We start from the raw sequence: 12,503 nt of genomic DNA on the forward strand, positions 1-12,503 counted from the left end.
GAGCAGGGGAGGACCTGAAGGCCGGGGCTTAAAGCCCACTGCAGGGCTTTAAGCAGGGAGATAAGACTTGGTTTGCACTTTAGGTCATTAGAATAACAATGGTGCTAATAACATAATAGCTGACATTTACTAAAGGCCTGCCAGGTGCCAGGCTTAGTGCTTAGTTCTTTGTGTGCATTATCTCAGTTAATCCTCCTTAAAATCATACAAGACATGTATAGTTATTATTTCTTTTAAAGGTGAAACCAAGGGGTACCTGAGTGGCTCAGTCAGTTAAGCATCTGGCTTCGCTCAGGTCATGATCCCAAGGTCCTCAGATGGAGCCCTGCGTCAGGCTCCCTGCTTAGTGGGGAGTGTCTGCTTCTCACTTTTCCTCTCCCTCTGCCCCTCTCCCCCTGCTCATGTTCTCTCTTTTTCTGTCTCAAATAAATAAATAAAATCTTTTAAAAAAATGAAGGTGAAATCAAGGGAGGGGGTGGGGGATGGGCAAAATGGGGGAAGGAGAATGGAAGATATAGGCTTCTAGTTATGGAATGAATAAATCATAGGAATAAAAGTTACAGCACAGGGAATATAGTCAATGATATTGTAATAGCACAGTGTGGTGACAAGTCGTAGCAACACTCCTGGTGAGCACAGCATAAGTATAGACTTGTAGAATCACTAGTGAAAACCGAAACTAATATAACATTGTGTGTCAAGTATACTTCAATTAAAAAAAAAAAAAAAAGATAGCCGACTGAGGCCACAGCCAAAGTCTGCCAGCTACAAGGTGGAGGAGCTGGGACTACAGCCCAGACCTGTCTACAAATCCTCTGCTCACCACTGTCCTTCCTTCTCTATCAGCACTGAGGAGAATGGATCAGAGAAGAGCAGGGCGGCAGGTGGGTGGGTGTCTTAGGACTTGGTGACATCAATCTGGGTCAGGCATTTTGAAGGTTTGAATAAATTCAGCGCCTGAGGAGATGAGGAGGAGGTAGATTGATTGATTGATTGATTTTTATAACTTTTTTTTTAAGATTTTATTTATTCATAAGAAACACAGAGTGAGAGAGAGGCAGAGACACAGGCGGAGGCAGAAGCAGGCTTCATGCACCGGGAGCCCGACGTGGGATTCGATCCCGGGTCTCCAGGATCGCGCCCTAGGCCAAAGGCAGGCGCCAAACCGCTGCGCCACCCAGGGATCCCAGGAGGTAGATTTAAAAGATATCAAGGGAATAGAATGTCCAGATCTTGGTGATTAGTGGGATGTACACAGTAATAGAGAAAGAGGGGAAGAGGCCATCCCTAAGTTTCCATTGGGTGGATGGAGATTTCAACCATTGGAACAGGGTGCACGAGATAGGAGAGGTTTGGGACCGGTGGGACAGAGGATAGTCCTGAGAGAGAAGAATGGAATAATGCTATCTCCTGTTTTTGCATATTTTAATTGATTGTTAAAAGTCTCTAATCTGTATGGACACCGTAGTCAAGTCTTTGGCCATTGGTTTTTCTCCTACCCAGCCTGAGCTCCAGGACATGCCTCTAGTCTTCTCGTACTCTTTTGTCTTTTCATCTCACAACCCTAGAAGAATCCTAACCTTGGATCAATTCAACTGTCCACTTCTCTGCTCTTATATTTGGCAGCTACTCAGAGCTGAAAAAAAATTTATAGTAGAACTGACTCTACTGTAAGGCATAGTCTCCAACCTCAGCTAAACCTTAATGATACCTGGCTGTTACTTTACATGTTTCCTATTAGCAACCTTCCTAATATTCCTCTTCCTTCCTCCCCAATCCTTAGCAGATTTATCATATTACTCTTGTATAATGTTACTTCACAAGATAAAACAGAGGCTTTCAGGCTGGAACCCACTCAGAATCTTGCCCTATCCCCTCCTCAAACATGTCTGCTTTGGGCCTCTGCCACCTGCTCTGATGGGCCCAGCCCCTCTGGATCCTGGGCCTGGCCTCTCTGTGACCCTCCCTTTCCCTGCTAGGCATCTTCTTTTATCTGATCCCAGATCCTCCTTCAGCAACCCTTGTCTGCAGGCAGTAAGACAGATTCTGGCATTAGCCAGACCTGGGTTCTTCTGGCTCCAGTTTTCACCTTGTGTGTGTTTTGTGCCAATCATATCACTTCTGTTCAATTTGACTATTCTAGCCAAAACAGCTCACAATTGGGGTTTTCTGCACTCTCAATCCCTTACAGAGTGTCTGGCAAATAGTGGAGATTTATTAACATTTGAGAGAATGAATGCAGCCTTCATAACTTGAGATATAGAAGGTATGTTGGCATGTTAATGTTGAAAAATCTACTCTGCCTAGATGAGCTCTAAGAACTATCCAGCCTAAATATTTTTTGTGTAACATTTGTTCTCAGTGAATGATGTGACCATGTTCATAACAGGGGAAATACCAAAGGAATTTTCAAGTGAATATCATGTTTTTGAACCTGCCTGCAAAAGACAAACTGGTAACTTCACAATGTGGAGTTTTTAACTTCATATGCAATCACATAACCTCTCCATACTTCATTTTCTCATCTGGGAAGTGAGGGGCTGGATTAGGTGATCTTCTGTGTCCTTCCAGCTATAAAATTCAATGACTATAGGGTCCACAGTCTCAGTGTCATGCAAATATCAGTTATTCACTAATCAGATAATTAGGAGTCTTTGGTGGTCCAAGAGTAGCCATTAACCTGAAGCAAGCAAAAAAATAAAACAAATGTAGGTTCCAAGCATCAACAGAGACAAAAATGACAGGGAAAGAGACAAAGATACTAGAGTTTAAAATATGGCAATCAGCTGGAATTCTTTGTATGGAAGTGCTGCCTTGTTCTTTCAATACACAAGTTTAGAACCAAAAGCTATCTCTATCTCTGATTTTCCTCTTGACACTCTGTTCACAGCCCACCTCTCCTATCTCATGCACCCTGTTCCAAATCTCTGGTCTCTCTTCTTAGTCTCCAGTAAACTGCCTTACAGGTTTTATCCCTCCCATACAGGCTGCATATTTCTGCTGGTTTGATTACAGTGGACATCATTTCCCATCCTTAAAAACAAGCAAACCAACCAACCAACCAACCAACCAACCAACCCTTCAGTTGCTCCCCTTTATCTACAGAAAGAAAAAAAAAAGTATAAACTCTGATTTGACACTTTTGGTCTTTTATTTTATCACAACAACCTGACTGGCATTTTTCTTTAATAGTTCATTGAGTTATAATTGGTTGCCTATTACATGTAAGGAGGGTGGGGATTACATAGACATATAACCAAAATTTGCAGTTCTGATGCTAGAACATAGGGGAAGGATTATTTCAATGCAAGTTTTCATTGTTGGGGTGAAAGACCATAATCATTGACTAATTGAGAAAAGCATCCAGATTTCTTACTGTTGGTATCCAGGGTGGTTGCTGGATTGACCATAGCAGGAATTTTATGTACTGAAAGTGTTGTGGAAGACTCCAGTGATGAGTAAGGTCTTATTTCTTTTATTTCTTTTTTATTGTCTGGGAACAGACTTCTAAAAAAATCAATACCATCAGGCACCTGGGTCGCTCAGTGGTTGAGCATCTGCCTTTGGCTCAGGTTGTGATCTCAGGGTCCTGGGATCGAGTCTTGCATCAGGCTCCCCACAGGGAGCCTGCTTCTCCCTCTGCCTATGTCTCTGCCTCGGTCTCTCTGTCTTTCATGAATAAATAAATAAAAAACTGATACTGTCAACATTAGATAACGTTGCTTGTTTATTATTTAATAAAAGCTTAATTGTGACCATTTCATAAGTAGGAGAATATTGTGTTACCTTCCAGAGTGGGTTTCTAAAACTTGTGGATACAGACTCAAGACCACAAAAATATTGCACCCCAAAAAAGAACCTAGGAATGTCTTATGTCAGGTCCTTCTATTACTTGAGTTATATGCTTGTCTGTTGTTACCATAGTGTTTGTTATTTACTAACTTAGATTGATGTCTGTTTATGTGTAAATATCTCATTGTTTAGATTGTAAGCTTCTTGTAGGCAGATATTAGGTCCTGTTCTTTTGATAGATTGAAGGTACAGGGGCTAGGGAGGGCACCAGCTCTCCTCCAGGGCCCTTCCCATTCCTGCCTGTTTCTGAGGCTAGCACCCCAACCCCTGGGTCCCAGCCTCTGATGCCTCCACCAGGGATTTCCACCAGATGGTGCTCTTTTCCCATTTCTGTTCTTGGGTGTCACTGGCCATATTACCCTTTGCCATTTGCCCATTCTTTCTGCAAGGCACTGGTACTAGAAAGAAAATTTGAAATCAAGTGAATCTTCCAAAGTGAGAAAAGAAGTTATAGGAAATATCTACTGTGTACAGACTGTAAGCATTGTTCAGAAAAGCCATTTCCTTAGGCATTTATCAGTCTCAACCATGTGGCTCACTGATCAAGCTCAATTGCAAGGGGTTTTCCTAGTGTTATCAACTCATTATTGAAGTCCTGCTCAACCAGGTTTCCATTTGAATTCCATTTTTTTAAAGATTTTATTTATTTGAGAAAGAGAGAGTGAGTGAGAGAGAGAGAGAGACAGAGAGAAGAAACAGGGGGAGGGGCAGAGGGAGAAGGAGAAGCAGACTTCCCCTGAGTAAGGAGCCCCGCATGGGGCTCAATCCCAGGACTCTGGGAATATGACCTGAGCCAAAGGCAGACATTTAACGGACTGAGCCACCTAGGCACTCTGTGAATTGCGTTTCTAAAATCAGTATAACACTTCATTATTTGCAGTCTTTGGAGATAGTCATTACCAGCAAAACAGAGATGGTCAAGAGAGAAATAGAAGTCATTTCTGGACATTAAGTAGTACAGACTGCCTATCCATTTAGAAGGCATCACTGTTTTGGTACAAAAACCAAAGTTCAAATTTACATCCATAAGTCATCAAGAAGAGATTTGATTTTGTTTAGCAGGTGGTTTAATGAGGCAGAGAATGTATGATATTTTTTAAATTTCCATAAGTCACAGGTAAAATAACATGTTTAATACTTCAGTTGCAAAAAAATTCATCTAGATGTTCTAGATTTATAACATTACAGATGTTGGCCTTTCTGGGTAGCTAGTTTTATAATGCCATTACAACCTTATTCATCTAACCCAGAGGGTCTTATCATTTTGAAGGGAAAGACTTACTGACATATTTGGGAATCTAATGAAATTTATGGATTCTTCTTCAAGGGAAAAGAAAACATGGATTACTTTTCACCCACAATTTTCAGGAGCTCATGAGTCTTCTAAAACTCAACTGTGTTGGGGCGCCTGAGTGGCTCAGTGGTTGAGCATCTGCCTTTGGCTCAGGTCATGATCCCAGGGTCCTGGGGTTGGGTCCCACATTGGGATCCCCTCAGGGAGCCTACTTCTCCTTCTACCTATGTCTCTGCCTCTCTCTCTGTGGCTCTCATGAATAAGAAAATAAAATCTTATAAATAAATAAATAAATAAATAAATAAATAAATAAATAAATCAAGCTCAACTGTGGACTCTAAGTTAAAGATGTCTCATCTAAAAAAAAAAAGATGTCTCATCTAACTACTCTCTAATACTAAGCTATCTGACAATAATAGATTTGTTTTCCATGTTGCAGTCAGTAGAAAAGCAGTTAATGTGGGATTTAAGAGCTCAACCTCTGGAACCAAGGAGACCTAGATACAAATATGGATTCTGACACTTAATAACTATGTGGTTTGGGTCAAATTGGTTGACTTCCTGAGTTTCAGTTTCCTAAACTATAAAATGGGAAAAATAATAGTATTGACCTCATAGGATTGTGATGAAGATTAAATAAAATATTACATATAAAACATATACATAGCACAATACCTAGCATATGTTAAGTGCTGAATATGCTAATGTTTAAGTTATAATCAGGAAATGGAACTATTTTTCCTTCCTAGATATTTGCAATAATATGAGGAGAGTTACAGTTGTTTGTCTTACCTACTTTGCCAGGATCTTAACTGACTGAGTGGTGAAAGCTCTGAGTACTTTTTTTGAAAAAGATTTTATTTATTTATTCGTGACAGACACACAGAGAGAGAGGCAGAGGGAGAAGCAGGCTCCATGCAGGGAGCCCAATGTTGGACTCGATCCCGGGTCTCCAGGATCACACCCTGGGCTGAAGGCGGCGCTAAACCGCTGAGCCATCCAGGCTGCCCTGAGTAATTTAATCTCAATAACCATGTTCATTGGTTGGTTCCATGGTTAAGAGGGAGCCACTTGATGGGATGAGCACTGAGTGTTATACTATATGTTGGCAAATCGAACTCCAGTAAAAAAATGTACAAAAAAAAAAAAAAAAAGAAGTACAAGTGGAACATCACCTAGTGTGTACACATGCTTTCTGTGTGGTAATATTGTTGAGTGTAATGATGCTTCTTACAAGCAAATGCCAATGATGGGCATTTGAAAAACAAGCTGTAATTGACTGGTTATGAGAGAAAACTTCCATAAGCATGGAAAATATTGAAGAGTGCCTGGTATTTTGAATAAAAGGTCTTTTATGTAAAAAAAAAAAAAAAAAAAAAGAGTTTGATTCGTACCCCAGCCCCCCATCTAATGATTAAGAATTGACAGCTTTACTTTTAGCAGAATTTAGTGTTCTGTGACTCTTGAGTGGCAAACTAGAGCAGTTTATTTTCAGTTTGAAAGATACTGAAATATATCTGCAGATGGACAATGTGTATTATAGTCACCGTTTCATCCAAACCACCAGAGCAAAGCACTTGTCATATAGAAGACATTCAACACGTATTTGTTGCTGAGTGGCTGAATTCTGTTACAATAGTAAAAAGTCTTTAGAGAGAAAAAAAATCAATCTTTCTGAGTGCTTTTAAGTTAGATTGTATTTTCAAGATTTTTCTCCTTAACTTGTTATTAGAGTGTACACCCTGGAACTAGTTGCTAGGATTGGAAACTTGTCTGCCTTATTACTAGCTATGTAAACCATGAGCAAGTCATCTTACTTCTCAATGCCTTGGTTTCATTATTTATAAAATGGGCATAATAATAGGGCCATAGTGTGGAGGAATGAGTTAATATAAGAGAAGTGTTTAAAAAAATGTGCAACCATATATTTGAGAAATCTTTTTTTTTATTTGAGAAATCTTGATATTGTTATTGTCCTTGCTATTACTGTTGCTACAATAGCCTCAAGATCCCCTCACTATGGTGAATCTCATTTATTTTGTTGTTACCTTTCCCAAAACTAAAGTTCACGGAAAACCGCTCTAATTTAAAAACACAAATAGTGGGAGTCTGGGTAGGTCAGTGGTTGAGGGTCTGCCTTGGGCTCAGGACGTGATCCTGGAGTTTGGGGATTGAGTCCCATATCGGGCTCCCTGCATGGAGCCTGCTTCTCCTTCTGCCTGTGTCTCTGCTTCTCTCTCTGTCTCTCATGCATAAATAAATAAAATCTTTAAAAAAATAAATAAAAACATAAATAGTGAACTTTGTCTCACAGGTAATGTAACTCTAAATTTTCTAGACTCTATTCTGCAGAGCCAATGAAATGTTAGGAAATTTTATTCTTCCATTTTCATTTTTGAAGGATCAAGTGAAGATGGATTTATTTTGACTGAATGTGAAAACAATAATCATCAATATGGTTGCAGCAATTTCTGTCTGCTCATTCTGTACTCATCTTTTTCCAGTTCCAAATATCATTTGCATGGACCTGATGATGTTGAGTATGGATATTGCAGCAGAGTGATAGCTTCCTTTTCATATTGAAGCTGAAGCTTCAAAGGGAAGATTAAGGAAGTGTTTGTTATCTATCTGCACAGGCCTGATATGAAATTCTGAGAGGCCTTTAGGATAAACACAACTGTGTGTGTGTGTGTGTGTGTGTGTGTGTGTATGCCTTTTCTTCTGTGTAATTCTATTGCAGTGTTTGTATTTTGGTGTAAAATATCTAGTTTCAGACTTGTTGGAGTCTCTGGCTAAGGGATAATTGTTTTCAGAGTGAAAGATAAGAATTAGAAGATGTGGGCAGGATTTGACTAAATGCCTCCTAAGGAGTGTAGAATTCTCTAATGTGGGGTCATCTTTCCAGAGAATGTGATGAAGTCCATCCATAGGATATATTTAATGAGACAAGATCAAGACTTTAAATGTGTTGTGTCCAGCAGAGAACAATCTATGGTACCCTTCAGTGAGGGATAAGATTGCTCACCTTTTGGCTTTGCTTTTTAGAAGTATCCTCCGTGTTTGTGTGTGTACACAAACTTTCTTTAGGGTTGTACAGTTAAAATGTATAGTGAAGAAGAGGGAAAGGTAGGGTAGCAGGATTGTTTTATACCTTCTGAAAATGAAGAGAACTAACGTTCCACTTCATACCATTTCATGTCAAGTTCATATGATTTTTAATGACAGAAATATTTAATTACGGCATCATCAAGATTAAGGCAGATTCTGCTTTTTAGCATCAACTAGATAGACCTGTTACTTTATTTAATACTGTTAAGTTGAATTCTTTATCTGTAATCAGCCTTCTCATGATACAGCTACTATTGGCAGAAGCAATATTCTTAGTGTATGTGAACTTACAAGATCTTAACTAAAAAGAGAAAGCAGGAAACTAGGGTCACTTTACAGTAGATAGAGAAGGGAACTGGAAATATGTGTGTGCATTGGAGTGAGGATTGTGGGGAAGAGAGGACAAAAGAAAAGGCTGAGATAATAACATGTTTCACTTACTTAACAATTTGCCAAGAGTTGGCCTTTTAACTGCTACAAGCATGGCTCCATTTTTTTTTTCTGGGTGAGTAGATGAGAACATTAGTAGCAATGTTCCTGCTGTTGCATCAAATACATTTTGGAAGGAGAAGTACACACACATGCACACACACACACACACACACACCCTTGCACAGGCTCACATCTAATTTCTATTTATATTGAATTGGAGGTTGAGTAATGATTGGAATCAAGGGCTAAAGCAAGGCCTCAAGAGAGGGTGGGAAACAGCAAGAGAAGATAGAAAATTGCTCTCCCCTTTGATAATTTGCTTGATTAGCTGTGTTTTATTAAAAGAGATTTATGAAAAAACTCTTCATAGTGGCCAATGTACAGTGGGAAGCTGCACCGTCTGCTGGGGAAGATTGACCTGTCGCACTAATATTATACAACTTGTTTTAAGTTATAACCACTCTCAGCCTACATATGCCTTTATATTGACATGGACATCCTTCTTCCCAGCTGCTGCAGTTTACCTTTCCCACCCCTTCCTCCTCTCATTCTCTCTCCCTTTCCACTGCAGGTGTCAGAGCTGCCCTGAACTTTCCCTGCCCTTTCATCTAAGTATCTTATATTTTCCTTCACCTGATCGCCTACCCAGAACTGTTCTGGTAAAAGAAAGGAATAAGAAAAGTCAACCAGGAGGTTTCCCCATCTTCTCTTCCTTATCTCTGATAATTCATCCTGCCTTCCTTATCTCTGATAATTTCCCACAAATGCATCTCTGAATTATGGCAACATACTCCCTCTTATCTCCTACTTCTTCATCTCCTGAACTTTCATCTTATAAAGAAATAATCTAGATACTCACTGGGATGATATTTGTCTCTAAAGTAGCCTCACCTTCTTTCAATCATGTGTTTACTGGAAAATACACCTTATTACCTATGTATTGCCTTTTTAAAAAAATCTTTTCTTTTGGGGAGGGGGGTTATGGATTCTTTTAAGAATTTAATTAAAAACTCTGAACTCTCTCCCAAGGAAAATAAGTGTTCAAATGAACATTCACACTCCTGAGAGGTCAAGATGAAGATAGAAAAATATTCATTCTATTTAGTGACATGGAATTATATCCATAGCAGAAATTAATGTGTGGTTCCTATAAGCAAGATTGGAGTATGTTGAGGAGTGAGTAGGAGGTAAGACAACAGAGAAAAACTACTGACAACACTTTTTAAAAATTCACTATGATGGGAAAGGAAAGAGGACAGCAGGTAGAGGGATATGAAGGAAGTGAAGAAGTTTGCTTTATGTTTATGCAAGCATAAATACTGATGGAAAGGGCCAAGTTGAGAGGAAGAGGTTGCATATATACAAGAGAAAATCGATATAGAATAATATAAGGTTCCTGTGAAGGTAGGAGGTAATGGAATTCAAAGTACAATAGACTTCTGTGGGTAGCCATCCTTTATAACATTGTTTCTATGGGGGAAATGCAATTTACATTCCAAATAAGTGACTTACAAATGATCCTTTTGGTCAATGCCATTTCATTAGGTTGAAGACTTGAAGGGTTGTTAGTTTTGCCAATATCCCAAAATAAAAGAGGAGATGGAACGATACAGTGGACTGCAAGAGCCCCAGTCCTGGCACAGACACTAAAATGCTAGGTGACCTTGAGTCAGTTGTTCATGCTTCACCTGCAAAATTAAGAATTTAGGCCTAGAATTATTTGAAGTTGTGTATGGGGGAGGAGGGAGATGATGTTTTGGTTGTCATAACAACTGGGGTTGCCACTGGTATTAGGTGCTGAGGACCAGTGATGCTGATTATCCCATAATACACAGGACAGGTTGTCACAAGAAAGAACTGTCATACTCAAAGCCTATAGAAATCCTGATGAGAAACTCTGGACCATGGCTGTAACCTCGTAGGACGTTTCCAGCAACATGGTCAAAACGGTCTAAGAAGTTACAGTGAGGGATCCCTGGGTGGCGCAGCGGTTTGGCACCTGCTTTTGGCCCAGGGCACGATCCTGGAGACCCAGGATCCAATCCCACATTGGGCTCCCGGTGCATGGAGCCTGCTTCTCCCTCTGCCTATGTCTCTGCCTCTCTCTCTCTCTGTGACTATCATAAATAAATAAAAATTAAAAAAAAAAAGAAGTTACAGTGAGTTAAATGCCACTGAGAATCTTTCAAATCTCAGGGACAAGCTTTTGGTTTTTCTCAAAGTGCCTTGGCTAGTTACAAGTATTTAGCAAGCCTTTTAGATTAGGTGCTGTCTCTACCATATATGCCAACCAAGACTGAAATACAAGTTTGATTTATCTTTATTCTTTTCCTTGTATTTCAGGTACTATTGGGATTTGCAGCCCCAAGGTGAGTGCTTTTTGGACATTTATGGTTTTACACTAAAAATGTGTGGATAGTATTGTTGACTTCTGCGTCTTCTAAATAAGCTTCTACACAGAATGGTATTAGCCATTTCTAAGGAAAGTTAGTGGAGTGTTTAATTAACCCTCACCCTGCTGGGCTCCCCCACCCTGCTTTTTAGCAACAAGAGGCTCTGATGCATCTGCCTTCTGAGTGGATTGGTGCTAGATTATTTTACTGAACCAAAGCTATAATATGCTTTTACTCCTTGAGCTTTGTCAGATGCCAACAGGATCCACTAACATTCAAATAAAATGGTGGCCGAGTCCATAATAAAAACCTTGGGAGGGCTCCAACTCAGCTAATCCTTCATTTGCTCCAGAAATAAATTCCAGTATGTTACCTCCTTGGTCACAGTGCTCTTCCACACAGCCTGCCTGTCTGGCAGCAGAGAAATGTCAGAAATGGAGTAGTGTTGAAATTCCCACTAGAGCAGTGTTATCACATTTTAATATGAGCCTCACTGCAGCCTTGGTGCTTCTAATTGCTTTCAAACCATTGTTTTCCTGCTTTTGCTTGATGAACCCAGCATCTGGCATGATTCTAAAAACTACAACAGACAGCTGTGTGCAAAATTAAAAAAAAAAGGAGAGCATTAGAACATATTTTTAAAAGGTTCAAAATTGTATTTTTTTTCCAAATTCAACTTGAAAGGATGTCTTTAAAGTGTACATATATATTTTTCTTTTTAGTGCTCTGACTGAGAATATCAGAAACATATTCTGAATATTAACTCTTAACCTATTATGAATGGAGGATTTTTATTTTCTCAGAGAATCAAGAAGAGTTTTAGATCCAGCTTACAAATAGCTTTATGAACTATTTTGCTCTAAAACTTTTTAAAATCAATTGTAAACTTTCTAGTTTTCCTATTTCTATTCTCTTAATATTATCAATGTATCCATTCTCAGTGAGCAGTAATACCTTAAACTCAAATTGTGAGGAATGATACTAGTTTTACGAAAAATTTAATTTTCCTAGATCAAATTTGTAGTGTATTTGAAGTCGATTTAGGCTTTTCTTTAAAAGCAAACTAGAAATAAAAATCTTACATGTTTAAAACTTTTTGACTCTTGTAAGTTAGTCAACGGTATTTATAATATTTTAAATAATGTGATGCAGCATTACTGTATATCTCACTGTCCTAAAGCACTTATGGCTAAAAATGTAGACTAAGAATAGAGAATTATATGTAATAATGTAGCAGTTTGCTTTGCAAAGTGTGAAATATGCTATTCAGGCAATGGCCCCATATAGTTCAGGGTTTAACAGATGTTAACCAAAATCCACAGGGGGCAGAACATGAATGTGAACTGTGAAGGTAGAATTAATTACCTAAAGGAGAAATAAAGAATTAGTGTCAGAGCTATGGTATAGTAATGTATTGAGAAGAG

At 39.1% G+C, this 12,503-nt stretch overlaps 1 protein-coding gene across 2 annotated transcripts in view; it reads left to right on the forward strand.

Annotated features, from left to right (window-relative positions):
* SKAP1 (src kinase associated phosphoprotein 1) overlaps window positions 1-12,503 on the forward strand; it is a 286,257-nt gene that overhangs the window by 52,839 nt on the left and 220,915 nt on the right. For both annotated transcript variants that reach the window (XR_013354516.1, XM_077852923.1), the window contains exon 3: window positions 11,030-11,055. Coding sequence is in view for 1 of the 2 variants with exons in the window: in XM_077852923.1 (XP_077709049.1) it covers window positions 11,030-11,055 (26 nt within the window). In the remaining variant the exon portion in view is untranslated. The remainder of the gene's footprint in view (window positions 1-11,029; window positions 11,056-12,503) is intronic.

This window comes from Canis aureus, chromosome 16 (genome assembly GCF_053574225.1).
Source record: "Canis aureus isolate CA01 chromosome 16, VMU_Caureus_v.1.0, whole genome shotgun sequence".
Classification (NCBI taxonomy): domain Eukaryota; kingdom Metazoa; phylum Chordata; class Mammalia; order Carnivora; family Canidae; genus Canis; species Canis aureus.